The 22,539-nt window shown below is 44.3% G+C and overlaps 1 protein-coding gene across 1 annotated transcript in view; it reads left to right on the top strand.

Moving 5' to 3' along the window:
- LOC147431835 (plastidal glycolate/glycerate translocator 1, chloroplastic) overlaps positions 1 to 21,926 on the top strand; it is an 85,778-nt gene extending 63,852 nt beyond the window's left edge. Inside the window, exons 2-8 of the mRNA XM_086494306.1 lie at positions 18,643 to 18,958; positions 19,543 to 19,804; positions 19,917 to 20,032; positions 20,186 to 20,295; positions 20,381 to 20,558; positions 20,689 to 20,818; positions 21,526 to 21,926. Coding sequence (XP_086350432.1) covers positions 18,643 to 18,958; positions 19,543 to 19,804; positions 19,917 to 20,032; positions 20,186 to 20,295; positions 20,381 to 20,558; positions 20,689 to 20,818; positions 21,526 to 21,679 — 1,266 coding nt within the window. The 3' untranslated portion in view covers positions 21,680 to 21,926. The remainder of the gene's footprint in view (positions 1 to 18,642; positions 18,959 to 19,542; positions 19,805 to 19,916; positions 20,033 to 20,185; positions 20,296 to 20,380; positions 20,559 to 20,688; positions 20,819 to 21,525) is intronic.
- The last annotated feature ends 613 nt before the right edge of the window (positions 21,927 to 22,539 follow it).

Below are 22,539 nucleotides of genomic sequence, written 5' to 3'. Positions count from 1 at the left end.
ACTTCAAAACAATTCACAAATCACAATAGATTTGCACTGGCCCGGCGGAGTTCCGTGCCTAGAGATATTGGCCCCAAAGACTGGCGCCCCTTTCGGTATTTCTTTATGTATTAAAATAAATGTCAGAGTACAAAGAGCGGGGTTAGGGTTTTGCTCTCAGACTCTGCATCCAGATGCTCTGCAGAGTGAGCCCTTAACCGTGTACATAAAAGATTACAAGGGATGCCCAAAAGCAGAGCCCCAAAAGCTTTCAGTTCAAAAGCAGTCTCTCTCTCTCTCTCTCTCTCTCTCTCTCTCTCTCAATGAGAGCAAAATAAAGCAATTATGCCTTTCTCTCTCTCTATCTTCCAAAGCGTAGCCAAAAGCTATGATTTGCGTCGCTCAAAAAAATAAAATAAATTTTTTTTTTCAACTCTGGATTTCCGGAAATATCCGTACACTGCTGCCACGTGGCATGGCCGCCTGCTTTTAGGGTTTCCAGCCATTTTAGGGTTTCAGCCAGCAGCTAGGATTAGGGTTTCCAGAAATTAGGGTTTTTGTTGTTGGTAGCCACGTCATCACTTTGTGACATAAGCCCCCTCTTGAAAGCATTGTAATCGACCGCGATTACGCCTGCAAAACCGACAGAAGCCATAAACCGTCTTAGCAGACTTTGACTTTTAGTACCTACGTACTAGGAACACACATCTAGCACATGTACCAAATTGACAGTCACATCACATGACATCACAGGACATCACTAGACATCATTGGATATCGCATGACATTCAACATTGATTCAGATCTTGACCATGATTTATCGGCAATGTAGCTAGCAATCACATCTAGGTCTAATCGAGACCTCATCGATGTCCGGTTGACTAACCCCTATTGCAACCATGTCTATTCGAGATCAATCAGACCAAAATGCTGCAATCATTTCGTCTATTAGTTCCTGCACTTAAAAGAAGTCAAGAACAAATCAGTATCATAATCAGGAATTCCATTTCATAAAGTCATCCAAGAGAATACTGTCAGCTCTCAGTATCCCTGAAGCTCAAAGAGACATCAGTGACTTTAGTATCAAAATCAAGGCATCTGTTGACAAAGGAGTGGAGTAACTCCCCTCTTGTGCATCCCACTGCACCAGATCTCCGGCAAAGCTGAATTCTGTGTTCCGTTTGGAGTAGACTATGCTAAACCAAAGCATCGAGGTAAAGTTTCACAATGCGAGGAGTATCTGCTAGGTCCTCCTCCTCCATCCACTTCGCATCAAATGCAGGATAGTTCTTGAACTCAACCAAGAACCCCCTTCGGACTTTACCTTTAGTCTTCGTATCCTTATGTGCCAAATCTGTTCAGGAACAAGGATCTCCTCGTTTTCTTCCACTTCGGGTTGCTCATCAGGCTCCCCATCATCAAGCACATCACCCTTAGCAGGTTTCAAGAGACTCACATGCAATGCGTTGTGAATCCTCCAAGTATCTGGCAGTTTCAATTGGAAGGAGACATCATTTATCTTTTCAGTGATCTGGAAAGGTCCGTAGTATCGCATACTAAGCTTTGGAAAAAGCCTCTCCTTTCCCTTTTTCTTTCTTAGGCGTGCCTTCTCAAACCGTAAGAGCACTCAATCATCCTCCTTCAATTTCAAGTCGCGACGATGGCGATCCTCTGCCTTTTTCTGTCGTTCTTGAGACTTCTGCAAAGTCTCGCGAATCTTGGCAAAAGCCGTATCCAAGTTTCGCGTATATTCATCCGCTTCAAAGATCTTATCTTTCGTGCTTAGGAAGGGTGGAACTTTCGCAGAACCTTCAACAATCTCAAATGGCGCCTTCCCCGTTGAAGAGTGTATCATGTTATTGTAGGCAAACTCCACCAAAGGTAAGTACTTTTCCCATTGAGTCTTCTGATCCGAGATACAAGACTTCAATAAATCTAAAACCACTGAATGTGGCAATCTCAAATTGCCCGTCAGTCTGCAATTGGAACGATGACGAGAACTGCAACTGCGTGCCAATGTTCTCCCAAATTTGCCTTCCAAAACAAACTCATAAATCTGGGGTCTCTATCGGAGACAATCGTCTCAGACATGCCATGTTATCGAAAAATCATCGTGACCATTCTTTGTTCTCGGGAGATCAAAAATGAAATCCATTGCAATACTTTCCTAGGAATAGGTGGCTATGGGTAAAGGTTGTAACAATCCCTGTGCCTTATGCCTATCAAACTTGACCTTTGGCATACTGAGCAACTGCGCTCAAACTCTTCCACATCCCTTTTTGAGTCTCGGCCAAAAGAAGTATCTCTCTACCCCCTTCATGATGGTAGCAATGCCGCGGTGACCAGTAAAAGGTGGACAGTGGCATTCAATCATAACCTTTTCCCTCAACGGCTGTGTAACGCACCAACATAGTCATTCTCATCAAGTAGCCTTCTCGAAGGGAGTATCCAGCTACTGTCTCCCCATCTCGTATCCGTGTGAAAATATCTGCAAAATCTGTATATGTATCCTCGAAGCTTCTATGATGTATCGCGGAAATAGCCAGAACCAACGTCTTCCGAGACAAAGCATCTGCCACCACATTCTTCTGTTCCTGCACATGGACAATCTGGAAGTGAAACTGTGACAAGATGTTCGCCCACTGCATCTGTTTTTCCTACAGCTGCTTCTGTGACAAGAAGTAGCACAAACTCTGATGGTCTGTAAAGATAGTAAAATCCGCTCCGAGTAGGTAATGCCGTCACTGAGTAAGAGCATGGATAACCGCCAAAAGCTCTTTCTCATATATCTGTGCTGTCATCTCCGGCCTAGAGAACAATCGGCTCTCGTAAGCAATGACATGGCCTTCTTGCATCAAGACTGCACCCAGACTACAACCACAAGCATCACAATATACTTAAAATGACTACTGCAAGTTTGGCAAAGTCAAAACTAGTCTCGTAGTCAATTTCTCTTTCAATGTCTGGAAGGCAGTCACCTCTGTGGATCCCCACGAGAAAGGGACTCCTTTCTGTATCAAGATATGCAAAGGGGAAGCAACCTTTGCAAACTTTTGAATGAACCGTCTGTAGTACGAACACAGTCCCAAGAAGCTTTCAACTTCATGGACATTCTTCAAATCGGACCAATCACGGATAGTGTCTATCTTGGCCGGATCCAGTTTCACTCCTGCTGCTGAGACAAAGTATCCCAAAAAAGTGTATCTATGAAGCAGGTGATCTCTGTGTTCTGCCTCATTCTTGGAGAAAACAATGATATCATCAAAGAAAGTGCCAACAAATAGCCTGTACTCTCGAAAAATCCTATCCATCATCCGGTTAAATGTCGCAGGAGCGTTGGTTAAGCCAAAAGCCATCACCAAAAACTCAAATAACCCAAAAGTCGTCCGAAAGGTTGTCTCGTAGACGTCTCCCGACGCGATTCGGATCTGATGATATCCACTCTTCAAGTCAATCCTGCTAAAGCACGAGGATCCCTGTAACCTGTCGAGGATATCATCGATCCTAGGAATCGGAAATCTGTTCTTGATGGTGATTTTGTTGAGAGCTCTATAATCGATGCACATTTTCCAAGATCCGTCTTTCTTCAAATCCAACAACGGTGAAGTACTAGGCTGGACAAGACCCTTTTTCAAGAGGTCTTTCATTGGGTTCATAATCTTTTCATTCTGTACTCGGCTCACACGGTAAGGTGGTCGGTTCGGTGACGTGCTTCCAGGTATCAGGTCAATGGTCTGATCTTCAGGCCCTCTAAAAAGCAATCGGCATGAGTGTGGATAAAAATTTTGGCGTTCTTTTGTTCAGGTCAAAACATATTCAACCTTTATCCATCGTTCAGTTCTCTCCCAAAAGAATAAGTAAAGAAACTGAAGTTCATCGAGTACAATCTCTGAGCCCTTCATTTATCAAAGTCGCTTTCTCGGCCCGGTAGTCAACCACGGCATAGTTCTTGTGGTACCAAGGGATTCCGAGTAGAACGTCACTCGCGTGCCTTGAACACCCCTGTCATTGCAAACGAAGTTTGCCAATGCTCGGTGTAATGGCAACATCCCGTCCTGGAGCCAGTCGAACTACCTCTGCCTGTGGCGTCAATCTGTCGGGCGTAATTCCAAATCGAGCCGCCAATTCCAAGTGAAAAGAAGTTGGCCTTGGCTCCTTCAAAAGAGCTTCCTGATCCTTCACTTTGCCCCAAAAGCGGCAAAGTTTGTACTTTCATTCATTAGATTCGGTGCAGGTCCCACGCCATGTGGTACCAATTCTGCTTTTCTATCTGCCTTTTGCTACCACGTTCCTCAGCTGCTCTCGAACTCTCAGGCGTGTCGTCGTCTTTATCATTCTGTTCTTTCTGTTCCTTTTTAGGGCACTTCGCGGAGATATGTCCATGTTCTCCGCATCCAAAGCACTTCCCCTCTCTAATGAAGCAAGCTCGCTCCTCAGGAGTAAGCTTGGGTCGTGCATCCTTTTCTCTGGGTTGCTCTTTTTCTTTCTACTTTCATTTCCAGAAGTTTGTTCGGCTCGTTGTGTCATGGTCTCATCTGTGGGGTAGGTCAGACTGCCAGAGTGAATGGCAAAGCCCTGCTTCGCATGACTCATCAACTCCTGAATAGAAGCTGACTTCTGTTCCAAGCAGTGATCTCGGATCTCTGTAGGTAGACCCAAGGTAAATCGCTCAGTCTGTTCTCTGAACAAGATTTTCTTGAATGAAGAGGCGGGTAGAAAAGAGCTCCAGAATCTTTCACAGTAAGCATTGATTCTATCTTTCTTGGTCATCCGAAGATGGTTCCAAGCAGCTCGTATATCTCGTTCATATTCTTGCGTCAACCAAAAAGAAATAAAAAGCTTCTTAAATTTCAGCCATTTAACTGGCGCAGTCTTGTTTAAAAGAAGCGTGGACCACCAAGTACGAGCATTCCCCTTAGAGTAAGAGGTAGCTCTCCGAATCTTGGAGTGCTCTGAATAGCGTCCTCCCGCGAAAGCGATTTCAATCTGCTGTATAAAAGACAAAGCCTTCGAAGTATCTGAGTATCCTGAAAAAGTATCAAACTTGATTAAGTGGCCACCTTCCTTAAACTCTCGGACTTTCTTGCTTTTATCTTCGAGAAAGTCATACTAGTTGGCTTTGTAAAAATTCTTCTTGTTCGCATAAAAGTTTCCGTCATCGGAATCTGAGCTGTTTGTAGACGAGTCCTCAGTAGAACTGTTAGTCTCTGGGAGAGATTTAGTCTTCTTTGCCTTTTTCTTGCCCTTTTCGAAGCTTTGTTTCTTGCTTCGCTTTTTACCTTTTCTGTCTTCTTCGCTCGAATCTGAAGAGCTAGGACTGTCAGAAGAAGAAGAAGAAGAAGAAGAAGAAGAAGAAGAAGAACTGGGTACTCCTTCAAATCGAACACGCTTCTTCTGTTTCTTTGCCTTGTCAAATGTCAACTGACGACCCAAATATCCTGGGAAGTCAGTGCCTTTCTTCTGCTTTTTGCCGTGCTTTTTGGCTTTCTTTTGCGTGTCAAAAAGCTGAGCAATCCGTGCATCAACCACCTCTTGTAATTCCTTCTCTGAATACTGTTTGTGGTCAGAAGGTTTCTTGAGAGCGGGTTTCAGGGGTGGTGTAGTGGTTTTCTGCCACTGCGCATGCACTTCCTGAAAAGAAGTCTCGCTCATATATTTTGCCAATTTCGGATCCTTCGCAAAACTGAGCATCATCTTTGTTGCATCGCCGATCAATTGACGACGCTTCATCTCTCTTTGCTCCGCCTGAGTAGGCCGAGGCGGTCCATACTCTCTGCTGGAATCTTCGTTTTGATCCGTGCTCGCATCTCCAGATGCAGAGGGAGTTGATTGATCCTTGCGTGAAGCCATAGGTGCCGCGGAAAAAAAATTGGGGATCGGATTTCCCGTAGAAGAGAAATCGGCCGTGCTCTGATACCACTGTAATAGACTTGGACACTCCAAGTCAAGAATCAATCGCGAGAGCACCAAATAACCACTTCAAAACAATTCACTGATCACAATAGATTTGCACTGGCCCGACGGAGTTTCGTGCCTAGAGATATTGGCCCCAAAGACTAGCGTCCCTTTCGGTATTTCTTATGTATTAAAATCAATGTCAGAGTACAAAGAGCGGTTAGGGCTTCACTCTCAGACTCTGCGTCCAGATATGCTCTGCAAAGTGAGCCCTAAACCGTGTATATAAAAGATTACAAAGGATGCCCAAAAGCAGAGCCCCAAAAGCTTTCAGTTTAAAAGTAGTTTGTCTCTCTCTCTCTCAATGAGAGCAAAATAAAGCAATTATGCCTTTCTCTCTCTCTATCTTCCAAAGCGTAGCCAAAAGTTGGGATTTGCGTCGCTCAAAAAAAAAAAGAAATCCACTTCCGTGATATCCGGGAATATCCGTACACTGCTGCCACGTGGCATGGCCGCCTGCTTTTAGGGTTTCCAGCCATTTTAGGGTTTCAGCCAGCAGTTAGGATTAGGGTTTCTAGAAATTAGGGTTTTGCAAAAGTAGTGTTTCTGGCATAAATTAGGGTTTGCAGGAATTTTTGGGTTTCTGGCAGAAATTAGGGTTTTTGCTGCCGGTAGCCACGTCATCACTTTGTGACACGTTCTTTATGCAATTCATACATACTGGTTCTTTGTTCATCATTCAATTCTTTCAAGTAGATTGAGTAAAGAAAAAGACTGGCTTTCATTACTTTCGAAATGGCCGAAGGCGATACAATAGCGACGGACTTGCCCTTCAATTTTACATCAAGTACAATTTTCCTGCCCTTCTCATTCGTCAAAGTTGCTTTCTTGGCCCAATAGTCAACCACGGCGTTGTTCTTGTGCTACCAAGGGATTCCTAGGAGGACGTCACAGCCTTTCAAAGGCATGACATAAAAGTCCTCGTGCCCTAAATACCCCTGACAATGCAAACGAAGTTTGCCAATGAGAGGTGTAATGCCAACCTCCCATCCGGGCGCCGCTAGAACTGCCTCCGCCTGTGGCCCCATCCTGTCAAGCGTAATTCAAAGTTGAGCCGCCAATTCAGGTGAAATGAAGTTGGCCTTGGCTCCATCAAAGAAGATGGGGGCTTCTTGATCTTTTACTTTGTCCCTTGCGCGGTAAAGTTCTATGCTTTCGTCCATCGGACTCGGATCGAACCCTATACAATTTGGTACCAGTCCTGCTTTCATCTTGCCTTTTCTGCCACGTTCTTCTGCTGCTCTGGAGCTCCCTGGCCTTTCTTGAGATTGTCCTTGCTGTGCCTTGTTAGGGCACTTCGGAGAGATGTGTCCTTGTTCTCCGCAATCAAAACACTTCCCCTCTTTGAGATATTCAGTTCTCTGTTCCTCGGTCAATCGAGATCGCGCGTCCTTTTTTTTTCAGGAGCTTCTTCTTTATATTGTCATTTGTCGAGTTTTGTCTGGTCCTTGGTGTCGAAACTTCATCAGTGGGGTAGGTCAGGTTACCCGAATGTATCGAGAATTCCCGCTTAGCATGTCCCATCAGTATGGACTATGACTTCTGCTCAAGGCAGTAATCTTGGATCTCCTTGGGAAGTTCACAACAAAACCGCTCGATTTGCTCCTTAAAAGTGACCCTCTTAGAAAAGAGTCCCAAAATCTTTCACAATAAGCATCCAAAGTGTCACCCTTGGTCATTCGAAGATGGTTGCAAGCGGTTCTCACATCTCTTTCGTACTCTTGAGTCAACAAAGAAGAAATAAAGAGCCGTTTAAATTTTAACCACTTAGTTGGGGCTTCTCCCTCCAAGAGAAGAGTGGACCACCATGTTCGTACATTTCCCTTCAATAATGATGTTGCCCTCTTGATCTTGGAGTGCTTTGAGTACCACCCTCCAGAGAATGCTATATTAAACTGTCGAATAAAAGCTAAAGCCTGGGGGGCATCTCGGAATCCGGAAAAGGATTCAAATTTCACTGACTGTCCATCTTCCTTAAACTCCTTGGTCTTTTTGCTCTTGTCTTCAAGAAAAATCATATCGGTTGGCTGTGTAAAAGTGTTTCTTCTTTGCATAAAACATGTGATCATCGGAGTCCAAACTGCCAGAGGATGACTACTTAGTAGAATTGTCAGAAACGGTCAGAATTTGTTCTTCTTTGCCTTTTTCTTGTTCTTTCCAAAACTTTGATTCTTGCTTCGCTTCTTGCCCTTTTTGTCCTCCTTGCTCGAGTCGGAAGAGGAAGAGATGTTCGAACTGTCAGAAAGAGAAGAAGAGTTGGGTAGTCCTTCGAAACGTACATGCTTCTTCTGCTTCCGTGCATTTGCAACGGCCTAGGTAACCGGGGTAGTCAGTCCCCTTGTTGCGCTTCTTCAATTGTCTCTTCGACGGCTTTTTTGCTTCCTGAAGTTGATTGATTCGTTTTTCGACGACGCCGTTAAGTTCTTCTTCAGTAATCATTCTTGGGACAAGAGGTTGCTTGAGGGCTGATTTTATGGGTGACTCAATGGTTTTTTGCCAATGAGTATGCACTTCATCCATTGGGTGCCAAGTAAAAAATTTGGCATACTGTGGATCCTTTGCAAATTAGAGCATCTGCTTTGCGCACTGATCAACTTGCTGTTGATGTTGTATCTCCATAAGCTGGTACTCCGTAGGCCGAGGTTGCTGTCACAAGACGGGCACCACATGCCAATAGAAAAGAACAGACTCATTAGAGTTTTAACACTTCATCAACAACTGAACTGAGAGAGAGAGAGAGAGAGAGAGAGAGAGAGAGAGAGAGAGAGAGAGAGAGAGAGAGAGAGAGGACATGGAGTGGCGCAATTCCACCCCATAGAGTATTGGCCCCAAAGCTTGGCGTCCCTTTCGGTATTTCTTTATATTGCCTCAACCCAATACAAGCCCGTACTCCAGACTCTGCACCTTCTCCAGGAAGCATGCCAGAGAACGAGACCTTAACACTTATTTAAAGGCCCTAGGCCCCAAAAGCAGTTTACATGAAAAGCATTCAAAACTCAAAAGCTTCTGGTTCAAAAGAAATGCCAAAAGGCTATCAGCGCGATTTGCAAAATTTCGTACAACTGCCACGTCATCAACCAGCGCAAAACGCGGAGCGTCCGTACAGCTGCCACATCATCAAGTGTTGCATGTGTGTGTGGGTCCTGCTTTATTTTAATCCTTTATGTCACTTGGGGCCCCATCGGACGGGGTCCCCATAAGTTGGTAGGACTTCTTCTTCTGTTTCTTGTTCTTCTTAGGGTTTAGGCCTCTCGGCTGATATCTGCAAGTTGGCTCCCTCCTTCAGGGCTTTGACACGTCAGCAGTTTGTGACAGTGGCCCGTACTCGTGCTCTGCCAATCCACTTGAATTCTCTGTACTGCATCCACATCACCAGCCATGTCAGAGTCACAAAATCCCTTCAACTCCATTGGTCCTTTACCATAGAAGAGGCATTTGTTTTTAGTCCCTTTCAAGTACCTCATAATGGACTTCACTGCATCCCAATGCAACTTGCACGGATTAGCCATAAACCGGCTCACAACTCCCACTGCATGGGCTATGTCAGGCCTAGTAGCAACCATAGTATACATAAGTGAACCACAAATTGAAGCATAAGGCACACTTTGCATGTCATTGGCTTCTTCCTTTGACTTGTGACAATCATCCTTGGAGATTTTAACATATGGCTGTAATGGGGCACCAAGAGGCTTTGCTTCAGCCATGTCAAATCTGTCCAGCACCTTTTCAATGTACTTTTCTTGCGACAAATACAATAGGCGCTTGTCTCTTTGCTGTGTAACACGCACTCCAAGTATATGTTCAGCTGCCCCAAGATCTTTCATTGAAAATGCAGATTTCAGCTGCCCTTTAAGAGCATCAAGAGTGCTTCTTTTCTTTGCAGCTATCAACATATCGTCTACATAGAGCACAAGAACGATAGGGCTGCCATCCTCATCACGTTTGGTATACAAACAATGGTCTGCATGGCTTCTTTTGTAACCATGTTTAAGCATGAAGCGATCAAACTTCTTGTACCATTGTTTGCATGATTGTTTCAGCCCATACAAGCTTCTATTGAGCATACATACCAAATGTTCCTTGCTAGGGATAACAAAACCCTCGGGTTGCTTCATGTAAAGCTCCTCTTCCACATCACCATGCAAGAAAGCAGTATATACATCCATTTGGTCCATTTCCAAATCAAGAGCAGCCACAATGGCAAACAATACACGCAAAGTGGTCATCTTTACAACAGGAGAGAACACTTCCTGAAAGTCTATGCCCTTGGTTTGAACATATCCCTTTGCCACAAGCTTTGCCTTATACTTGGGTTCTGCATCAACAGTTTTGATTTTATACACCCATTTGTTAGGAATAGCCTTCCTTCCTTTGGGCAATTCAACCAAATCCCAAGTATGATTAGCATGCAAAGCTTTAATCTCTTCCTGCATAGCAAGCTCCCACTTGTCGTTGTGCTCACATGTCTTTGCCTCTTCATACGTAAGAGGCTCTCCCTCATCTGTTAACATAATGTAATGCAAAGAGGGGTCATATCGACTCACAGGCCGTCTTTGACGAGTAGACCGCCTCACCCAATGATCCACATTATCCGGCAATGGGTTTACATCAGGTGGCACGGCAAAATCATCAACAATGGGTTGCTGTACATCATTTTCAGCACCATTTTCAGCATTGTTTCTTGGCTGCAAATGCCCTTCAGGAGCCTCAATTTGCTGTCCAACATCATCTGGCTCAAACACCACTGGATCATCTACATTTTCAGCCATTTGTGGTGCATCCTGAGGGTCAAAAATAGGCCTAACAGGTGGTTGCTCATGCTGAAATTTCACCCTTTTATGGTCATGCTTTGAGGCACAATTATTTTGAAGCAGCCTTGCCTCATTAAAAACAACATCCCGGCTGCGTACTACCCTTTTGAGCTGAGGTAACCAAATCCTGTAACCCATTTCGCCTTCTTCACCATATCCCATGAAGAGGCCTTTAATGGACTTCGCATCTAGTTTACTCCTCAACTCAGGTCTAACATGCACAAAAGCTTCACAACCAAAAATGCGTATGTGATCATATGAAGCACGCTTGCCAGACCAAACCTCTTCAGGGATGTCACCTTTCAAAGACATGTGAGGGGATCGATTGCATATATGCACTGTAGTTTTCAAAGCTTCTCCCTAAAATCCATGAGAAAGATTAGCTGTGGACAGCATGCATCTCACCCTCTCACAAAGTGTCCTATTGAATCTTTCAGCCACACCATTAGAAGAGGGGCTGTATGGCACAGTAAGCTCCCGTTTAATGCCCAAATTTTCACAGAACTTGTTAAATTCAGCACTTGTGTACTCCCCCCCATTGTTTGTACGCAAGCATTTTAGCTTTCTACCAGTTTGGGTGGTCTCAAATGCATGAAATCTCTTAAACGCAGCAAAGGCTTCATCCTTAGACTTAAGCAAATAAACCCAAATTTTCTTAGAATGATCATCAACAAAGGAGACAAAATAACATGCACCACCCATAGACTTAGTAGGCATGCTACATACATCAGAATGTACAAGATCAAGCACACAAGATTTACGAGAGACAACAAAGTAATAAGAACGCTTTACTTGCTTGCCATATTGACATTCATTACAAAAGTCAAGCTTTGTGCTTTAAGCATCAAGCTTGCTCAAAGTACAAAGCTTAGAAAGGCCCTTTTGGCTCATATGGCCAAACGTCTTGTGCCACAACTCCATGTGAGAGTTAATTTCAGCCAATGCAATAAACTTGCCCAACATGGCCTTTCCATGCATGCAGTAAAGTGTCCCTTTCTATGTGCCCTTTACAATCAGCCTTGAGCCTTTAGTCATTTTCCATGACCCTCTCTCAAACAAGATGTTGTAACCATGCATATCCATCTGACCAACAGAAAGCAGACTCTGCTTGATTCCCGGCACATATCTAACATCATGCAAGACAAGCTCATTCGTGCCATCTATGGAGAGATGCATAGTGCCAATACCCTCAATGGAACATGCATGATTGTTTCCAAGGTATACATGGCCACGCTTGCCCGCATCAAAAGTAGAGAAACACTCCTTGATAGGAAACACATGAAATGAAGCACCGGAATCAACAATCCAAGTTTGGGACAATGCATCATTGATAGTCAACAAAGCATCAATCAGATCACTCTTGGTGATCTGCATGTCCTGTGAATGAACATTGAGAGAGACATCATAGTCATAAGCATCATCGTCTGACAAAGTGGCACACAAGATGTCCTCTACATCTGACAGCTCCTCAATCACGACACTAGAAGCCACATTGGCCTTCTCTTTGTCCTTTGAGCTATCCTGTGGATCTGCCTTGACTTCCTTCTTCTCTTTCTTTTTGTCTCCGCCATTCTTTTTTCTTTCTAACTCAGCTTTATAGTATCTGCAATCGGGTTTCTTGTGACCCTTCCTGCCACATTGATAGCAAGTCACATCACCCTTGCCTTTGCTTGCATTTCCCCTTTCTTTACTCTTACTCTTACTCCTTTGTGCATAAGCATTTTTCTTTTCTGTCCTACCTCTAACCATGTTGGCAGAGCTGCCTCCCTCTCCACTTGCTTTCCTCCTGATTTCTTCATTCAAGATAGAACCCCTAACACCATCAAAGGTCAAATTGGGGTTATTGGACAACGAAACCACCAAAGTTTCCCATGACTCAGGTAAGGTCATAAGCAAGAAGATAGCTTTCAGCTTATCATCAAAAGGGGGCAAGCGAGAATCCTGTAACTACGACAAAGTACTTGCGAATAATGACAAGTGCTCTTCCGCGCTCTTGGACTCATCTAGTTGCATGTCAACAAGTTTTCGCATCAATTGCACCTTGTTGACAGGTGTTGTATTTTCATACATTCCCTTTAACTTCTCCCACACATCAAAAGCAGTCGTGAGACCTTTCACATCAATGACGGTCTCATCTGTCATGGCCATTTTAATATATGTAACGGCTTTCCTGTTCATGCTAACCCATGCTTCATCTGTCATATTCTGTGGCTTCACCTGGTCAAGTGCCCCTTCGCAATCTTTAAGAAGTAGGATTCCTTGAATCCTGTCTTTCCAAAGATCAAAACCTGTTCCATCGAACCTTCTAATCTCGAAGAGGTTCTTCACATCCGAAGAAGATGAGGCCATAGTTGCACGAAATAAGAGGGATAATACACTGAAGTTTTGGGCAAAATGCGCAAAAATCGGAGTATAGCCTCACAGACATGTGCATTACGGTTCCAAATGGTCACAGGAGCAATTTGGGGCAAAATAGGACGATTTGGGCACAAAATTCAATTTCATGCGCAGGAAATTTCAGCGTTCGAATTTGTGCTTGAAAACAACAAATTTAGTTGTTTTTAGCCTCAGAAGACATACACAGCCTTTAGAAGCATGTAAGCACAAAAGCCCCAATTCGTAGCATCAAAATTGCTTGAAATTAAGCCACAAATGGTCATACATCGACAAAATTTGTCAAATGTGCGTAGATTGCATCAATTTGCACTTTCCCCAATGTAATCGCACCATAAAAACACTTGCAAAAAACCTGCGTAAATCTGAAATTTGCTTAAAACACCTGTTTTAGGGCTTGTTTTTCGGCAATTTCAGGGTTATCGGGTAACGGGGACTTAGCAAAAGTATTCCCACACCTTAACACATCATTTGCAAAACCTGTATTTTGCTGTCATAACCTGTAATTTCCTGTTTTTGACCTAATTTCAGCCTGTTTTAGGTCAATTTTGGTTGCCGGGAGCTCTCTAGTGTCCGGGGACGAGTCCTTCGGCAACGAAATTGCAAAATCTCATGTGAAAGTTGACCTTCTTGGTTGAAATTCAGCGTTTGCAAGTTTGGGAGCAAACCCTAATTGGGCTCTGATACCAGTTGATGAGTGCGCGGCGGTGTGTGCAAGTGATAGAGCACGCGAGGAAGTACAGTGTGTGTGCAGAGAAGGGTGGCGAAGGCCAACAAGAGACAAGGCGCTAGCAAAACGATAGGGAGAGAGAGAGGGCACGCTATGTTGCAGGGAATAAGTGAGTGAGTTTGTAAACTCACTATCCCTTTTATTGTATAAGGACCAATTTAATAAGTTAGTGGCCAAGTTCAATGTGAACATGGCCAAAGGTTAGTACCTTTAAAATATACATTAAAAGGGGGCCATTTGGGCCTTTAACCCAAGATCAATCCCCAAGAAAGGAGACTTGTCCAACAGTGATAACTATCGTGGGATCGCTCTAATCTCGGTCGCCATAAAAATCCTCACCACAGATGTGATTAGGCAAATCACTAAGATACTTGAAAAGGAAACTTATTTAATCTTGACCAAGCAGGATTTCGTGCCAAGGAGGAATGCATAGGGCAAGTCGCATGTCTAAAGGAGATCGTGAAACTCCGTCATAAGGAAGGAAAACCAGTACTTTTCTATTGGCACGTGGTGCCCGTCTTGTGACAATTGTGTCGTATGCCTTCTTGAAATCAATGTAGACCGCATAGGTAGACTGAATAGGCTTTTAGCACTTCAATAACAATTGAACTGAGAGAGAGGATGACACACGACACGGAGTGGCGGAATTCCACCCCAGAGAGTATTGGCCCCAAACCTTGGCGCCCCTTTCGGTATTTCTTTATATTGCATCAACAGAGTACAAGCCGGTATCCCAGACTCTGCACCTTCTCCAGGAAGCCTGTTAGAGAATGAGCCCACGGCCTCATATTTAAAGGCCCTAGGTCTCAAAAGCAGTTTACATGAAAAGCCTTCAAACTCAAAAGCTTCTGGTCCAAAAGCAATGCCCAAAAGCTGCCAGCGTAAATCACGGAAATCCGTACAACTGTCACGTTAGCACTATTAGCGCGTTTTGCGAAAATCTACCACGTGAGCACTGTCCGCATGAAACGCGGAAATCGGTACAGTTTTGCCACGTCAGCAATTGACGAAAAATCCGAGCTGTGTATTGGTGGGTTCTGCTTTATTTCAATTCCTTTATGTCACTGGGGCCCCATCGGACAGGGTCCCCATAATTTGGTAGGACTTCTTCTTCTGTTACTTGTTCTTCTTAGGGTTTAGGCTTCTCGGCTGGGATCTACAAGTTGGCTCCATTCTTCAGGGCTTTGACACGTCAGCAGTTTGTGACAACAGTACCGCACGAGGCGTCTCTACAGGTCCACCTCTGTTAAAGTCCGACACATGGAGCAGCTGTCGGATTCGATTCCGGTGCAGCGGGGAGTCCGCCAAGGTTTCCCGGGATCACTTTTTCTCTTTAACATATATATAAATGATATTTTGGATGCAGATGGGGAAACATGGGGCCAAGAAATACCTAACTTCCTCGAGAGAATTAAGGGATTCCTTTTGCCGATGATCTGGTTCTGCTTGCTGACTCTCCTGAAAGCCTACAAACGAGCCTGGACAAGGTAAGTGAATGGGCCAAGACCTAGGGGATGACCTTTGGAATTGATAAATGCATGGTCACGATGTTCCATGGAGGCCTACAGGACCTTTCTTTTGGGAGGGGAGATGGTTGTAGTAGGTGAAACGTACTAGTACCTTGGCATCGATGTAGACTCGACCTTTTCCATTGAACGCATCGTCAAGGAGCGAGCGGACAAAGGTAAGAAAAGCCTATTCGCATGCCAGCATCTACTGGCAAACCGAGCCATCCCCATCTGGTCTCGACTAATTGTTTTCAAGGCGTGCATGTACCTAGTGATTTGTTATGGGGCTGAAATTATGGGGGCCCTCAATCAGCGTGCTCTTCACTCTTTGCAGCGCCTCGTCGCCACCAGGATGTGAATGTTACTCGGTAAGGGAGCAAGGTCGACCTTTGTAGGGACGACAACTCTCCATCACAGGTTTAACATCCCACTCGTACTTGCATTCTGTGGGGGACAACAAGCAATGGCTTTTCACAAGTACTGCCCAGTTTCATCCACCTGGATAGGCTCCTTGGTAAACAAGAAGCGTAAGAACCACCCGTTCAAGAGGTGGACTTGGACTACGAGAACCCAGAATTTGATGAATATTTATATCCCTGCGGTTGACTTTAGCTCAGTTCGCTACCACGCATGGGACAAGTGGGACGAGAGGCATTCGTGCGTGGCATTGAAGCCCTATAAGACAACCGACTGTCACAAGATGGGCACCACATGTCAATAGAAAAGAACAGACTGAACAGACTTTTAGCACTTCAATTGAACTGAAAGAGAAAGACGACACGCGACATGGAGTGGCGGAATTCCACCCCAGAGAGTATTGGCCCCAAACCTTGGCGCCTCTTTTGGTATTTCGTTATATTGCATCAACACAATACAAGCCGGTACTCTATGCTCTGCACCTTCTCCCAAAAGAGTGCCAGAGAATGAGCCCTTGGCCATTAAAAACAGTTACAGTGAAAAGCTTCAAACTCAAAAACAACTGGCCCAAAAGCTGGCATTGAAAATCAACCAGCACAAATCACGGAAATCTGCACAGGCTGTTAGCGTGAAACGCAGAAATCCGTACCGGCTGCCACGTCAGCAGAGAGCGCAAAATCTAGGTTGTCCTTATAGCTACCACGTCATCAGTTTCTGCGCAAACCTTTGTGTGTGTGTGTGGGTCTTGCTCTTTTTTATTCTCTTGTGTCACTTGGGCCCCATCGGACGGGGTCCCATAAGTTGGTAGGAACTTCTTCTTCGTCTGCTTATTCTTAGGGTTCAGGCCCCTGAGCCGAGATCTGCATAGTGGCTCCGTTCTTCAGTGGCTTGACATGTCAGCAATTTGCGACACCGGCTATGAACAAACACGTGGATATCTGCTTCTGCAACTCAATAGGAGCACTGTAGTGAATAGGAAGGAGGAGAGAGGGCTGGCTCTCGCGAGAGTAGGTGGACTTAAAGTGGCGCATAGTTGGAGGTGCGGACACAGTATTTACTCACTGTGCTCCCAGTTAGAGGGTCGTTCGCTTAAGCATTTGCTGGTGTCTTACTCGCCGATTGATGATTCTAGGGGGTGTTGGTTCAGCTCCACCTTCAACGATATCGACCCGCCGTTGGACCTTGAAGAAGTGACCATTATCCTCCTTGGTGGGGAGGCTCGCGGGAAGCGGCTGCCCTTCTGGGTACGCCGTGATCCGCACTCGAGGAACAAAACTATAGGGCACGTCCCTATGGCGAAGTTCCTTGGTGAGGTTGTACCCCGGTACTTGGGTGCTCTGCATAGGTGGATGGAAGGATAACGCCTTCCTTCCTATGCTCCTATTTTACAATCCGATCCCTTTAGAGGGAAATGGGGTCATTCTCCCCAAGAGAAGCCAAATGAGCTACAAGAGCCACTGCCCCTGTGCGGGGGGGGGGGGGGGGGGGGGGGGTGTTCAACCTCGCCAAACAGGGGTTGGGAGGTGCAAAGGGAGACACCACCAACCTTAGCGGACGCCACCTATGAGCTGACGCCCTGCCAAGTGGATATGGCATTTCCTAGGGGAAAACCATCGGGTTACAAGGGCAGTTTAGCGAGGTGAGCGATAAGTTACCTGGAGGAGAAAACTCCAAAGGGAAGACCAAAGCAAGTCTTGCAGTCGGGTTTGAACTTTGGGCACTCTCGATCGTCCCCTCATACAACAAAAAAATGCACAAGAACAACCGAAACTATGCACCCAAGCTTCTAGGGTAGACGCTTTTGTCACTAGTTTCCTCTAGACTACGTGAGTCTTTGCTTCCCCAAGAGGCCAAGATTATCTACACTCTTAGGGATGTACCTGGGCCTCTAAACAGAGGTACTTGGTCGCTGTCACGCCCGTCACTAGTCAGCAAGATGGGTCTCTCAAGGGCATTGCCCTAAGAGTGAGATATCTTCGCCTCTTGGGGAAGCAAAGCCTCACGTAGTCTAGAGGAAACTAGTGACAAAAGCGTCTGCCCTAGGAGCTTGGGTGCATAGTCTTGGTCGTTCTTGTGCATTTTTTTGTTGTATGAGGGGAACGGACGAGAGTGCCCAAAGTTCAAACCCGACTCCTAAAACAAAACAAAAAATCTATCCGACGAGGAGAGTTGAACTCAAGGCCTGTTATTCAAGAGGGAAATGGCATAGCCAATCTACCACACTTGGGTGATAATAAGGTTATATCATTTTCCTCTTCTTATTGCACACACCCGAGAAGAAGAGAATTTTAACGTCGTAGGAAACTATCCCAAGAGACCTTAAAGATCTATCCGACGAGGAGAGTTGAACTCAAGACCTGTTATTCAATAAAATGGCATAACCAATCTATCACACTTGGGTGAAAGAAAGGCTATACCATTTTCCTCTTCTTATTAGGACACACCCACACACACACTCGAGAAAGCTTAACTCTTTTGATATCCTTAGAGCCACGAGCATTATGTAAGTGCTTGAAAAACTGTCTGGAAGCACATCCTTTATCAACAAAAGCATGTCGCCTTGCACGCCTCTGCCGTTTAGCCAATTTCTGCTCATCGTTATGTCGTATAGTAGTACGGGCTGAAATTAATGCATTAAGTTCAGTTTCCGAAAGCGTGGAGGAATTAGCCATATGCATCAATCTTTGACAGGTGTCCCTTGCGTGCTGTACATCACCGCGCAGTTGAGACATACAATACTTGCCATAATCGCTAACAACACTTTGGGGGAGAGAGAGAGAGAGAGAGAGAGAGAGAGAGAGAGAGAGAGAGAGAGAGAGATGCAGTGCATTTGGCCTTGATTTTGTAGATAAAAGATGCAGTGCATTTGGCCTTAGCTCTGGGATCATTTATTGCTATGGACAACCTTCTCAAGAAGGGCTTCACTGCTGCGGCTATCCGCTTTCCAAGTGCACTTTTTGGAATGTTCAGCATTTTCAGCTTGCTGGTAGTCTTGGATTTATCAAACCCAGAGGCAGGGGCAGCCATAATTGACTTCTTTGCACCAGCTACACTTTTTATTCAGAGGTGGCTTCCACTCTTTTATGTTCCATCACTGGTTGTTCTTCCACTGGCTGTGAAGGGAATTCCGACAGCTTCAGCTGCGAAGATTGTTGCCATTTTGGGTACATCGTTGCACCTTTTTAAGCCTCTGATGTTACAGGTGATACTAAAAGTGTACTCAGACGGTCCACCTTTTTCTGCACAAGGATTTCATTTCAAAGTTCTTCATGACAGTTAGGTCGAATATAGGTGTTAGCTGTATTGGCATCAGCAATAAACTTGCAAGGTGCTGAGTGCAGCCCTCACTCTTTGAAGTTTTGATAGTGACATTTATCATGAGTTGAGGATCGGCATCATGGGTGGCCACATGCATGCATGCCCGCACATACACTCACATTCTCACTTGGATGCTTGCACACACACAAGTAAACAGCCCTGGTTTTGGTCCATAGCATGCCCATCCTTCCTTCCTTCTCCCATGGACTTGCGAGCTTGCATTCAAGCAGAAACATGCTTAAGAGGCACGTGTATACACATGAATAAGCATATGCCTTCTCCCCAAGTGCATTTATGCTGCTTAGACAATGACATAACCCAAGTTGCTTTTTGTGTACTGATGCAAACACATACATTCAATTACACACCAAATACAGACACATCTTTCCTCTCTTTTCTTATCCAAGATTGAATGCTGTTGAACACTCAGTGGGAGGATGGGCGGCATCTCTTGCTGTTGCGGGTTACACAGCACTTGTGGTTCGTAGTGTTGTAAAGACAGAGATGATACCAGCAGAACCAATGCCAAAACCTGCTCCATTTTCGAGGAATGAACTCTGGGGCTGGGCAATTGTATTGGCTGCTTCTTTCACCCTGGCTATTGTTTCACCAACTGCCCTTGGTTCAGTTCCATCTACAGTCTTGCCCTTCTTCCTTGCAGCAACTGTCCTTGGCTATATTGTTGGTTCCAAGTAAGTGGGTGGTTTTTAAACAAGTGATACACTCTTCATCCAATGTTTTCTGCGATAATTTTTTCCGAAAAGCATTCTAGCTCTTAACGGGAAGAACTTTGTATTTTTGCAGTCTTCCTCCCGCAGTAAAGAAGGTCTTTCATCCTATAATAGCTTGTGCAGTTTCTGCAGACCTAGCTGCATTTGCTTACGGATTTTTTAGTGGGTTGGGGCTTAATACAGCTCTAGGTTAGTCACGAAGTATGGCTTCAATAACCTCTTTTTCATAGTTGACGGTGTGTATTTCCTGTGAGCTTGCATGCACATGCAGGTGTATATACAAATTCTATGTGGTCAAAGCCACCTGCTTCCCTTGGGTTACTGGTGCAATTTTTATTGCAGGAGCTTACTTGACAAAAAGTGCGGCACTTCTAGGTGCTGGTGATGTGCTTATGGGGATGCTTGGATCTGTCATTCTTTCGTTTGCTTTCTCAATGTTCAAACAGAGAAAAGTATGAGGCGCTGTATTTTATTACTATGTTGGATAAAAAACAAATCTCTTCTGATCAATGCTTTTGTGGGTTTTCTATCAAGCAGCTCGTAAAAAGACATGCAGCTGAAATATTCTCTGCTGTGATTGTGTCCTCGGTGTTTTCACTCTACTCAACAGCTGCTGTGGGCCGTCTTGTGGGCCTAGATCCTTCTCTCACTATTGCTATTGTTCCACGGTGCATAACTGTTGCTTTAGCTCTGAGCATTGCTGGCCTGTTTGAAGGTAAAGGACTACCCCCCACCCAAATCTATTTACTTTTTGTCCTGCTCACTTTGCTTCAGTGTGTGATGCCATTTGGTCAATTGATGCAAGAATTGATGGGCTGTTTCCTGCTCTGTTGGATTGTACACAGTTACAAACACTTCTGTTACAGCAGCAGTAGTCGTTTTGACTGGCCTGGTTGGGGCAAATTTTGCACAAACACTCATGGACAAGCTTGGCTGGAAGGACCCCATAGCTCGTGGTATGGCGACAGCATCAAGGTAGGGACAAAAGATTTTCTTTGTGCTTTGGATCTGACTCATTATGTTGGCTTCTTCCATCCAAAAGATCCTCTGGCAAAACCTGTTATTGACTTTCAACTAGGTATCTCTTGTAGAAAGAGTCATTCTCTTATTTTAGGCTAATCACCACGGGTGAGTCTATGCAGATTAGACTGGCAGGGGACACCAAATGGGGCATAAATCAAAACTTTATAGGAAGCTTTATGATTGTTCCTTTGTTATTTAAAGCATGAAATATGAGCAAAGAGAGGATAACAAGTAGACACCAAATTTGTTTCGCATTTTATTGCTCATCAGTGGTGTTTACAAATAGCATGGAAGTTTTATAGTTGAAAATGGTTTGGTCAATTCATGCTTCTAAGTAAAGAGGATAGATGTGGATTGTTGCTGGGGGTTTGAGATTTAAGAGATTTTCTATTACTGTAAGCCGGATGGAGGATGACCATTTAGTGGTCCAAAATTTAGGGAGAAAATCTTGGGAAGGGTGAAAAAAGATTGTTCTCTTTAAGAATAAAGAGCTTTAAGTAGGAAAGGTAAGGTATGCAAGGGTTTAGGGTTTGTTTAGAAGGGTTTTCATATTGGGTCCATTTTTTCATATAAGCTGCACCATGATAATCTCACTTTCCCGTGAGCAAAATCAAGTCAACAATGTCATGAATGATTAAGGTTATCGTTTGTGTTTTCAGTGCACATGGATTAGGGACAGCGGCCTTATCTGCAAAGGAACCAGAGGCTTTACCTTTTTGTGCGATCGCCTACGCTCTGACCGGCATATTCTGCTCACTTTTGTGCTGCGTTCCTGTGGTAAAGCACTCTTTATTTGCCATTGTTGGATTATGATCTCCACCGTAGCTATCCGGTTTTCAGTTTCCCAAGATCCTGTGAACAACACTGGAAACTGTAAATGTGTAGAATTATTCTTGGTGTATAATGTATAACAATTATTCTTGTTGTATAATGTGTGACATTGGGGACATTGATGTATATTTTCCATGTAATTTACTCAGAAAATTGTATTCTGAGAAGGCATGAAATTTGTAGAAACATATGCCGAGCCCTTCAATTATTTCTTTCAGAGTTGCTTGTACCACCAGTCAAATAAGCAGTCCTAGCTATCGTAATTGAGTAATAAGCACTAGGGATGTTGATTAAATAATCACATTGCTTTTTGTAACTAAATCGTTCTTTTGATAAGGAACATCAACTAAAAGAAGTCAAATTGGACTTATCTGTTCTTGGTAAACTGCAAACAAGTGACAAAGAAAGCATCAAACCATTCCTGCTCTGATATTAGTGATGCATAAATGGAATATCCTAGGCATCGTACGCCTCAACTGTGAGCTTTCTAAGAAAATTTCTGAGACTTAGGAATGTAGGATTTAAGGTGGATAACACTAGGAGCCATTCATAATTACAATATGTTAACTAACTATCAACACAACTCAAGAAGGATAATCAGATGTAGATGCAAGAATAGATTCTTGATTTAGATGGAAGTTTGTTCAATGAGTGCTTTTACATAGAGATACATAGGCCACAAAGAATTGATACACTGTGGATAACTTGGTTAGCGCATGATTCCTCATATAGGCTGGCACATGGTAAGCAACACACAACACACACATGTAGCGTAGCACAAGGAGAGGCGTTTTACTTGAGTTGGTACAAAACCCGCAATCCTAACAATCCTCCCCTTTGTG

This window comes from Adiantum capillus-veneris, chromosome 21, assembly GCF_014529385.1.
Source record: "Adiantum capillus-veneris isolate H3 chromosome 21, ASM1452938v2, whole genome shotgun sequence".
NCBI lineage: Eukaryota > Viridiplantae > Streptophyta > Polypodiopsida > Polypodiales > Pteridaceae > Adiantum > Adiantum capillus-veneris.
The sequence above is the reverse complement of the archived record's forward strand: the minus strand, read 5'-3'. Positions and strand labels throughout refer to the sequence as shown.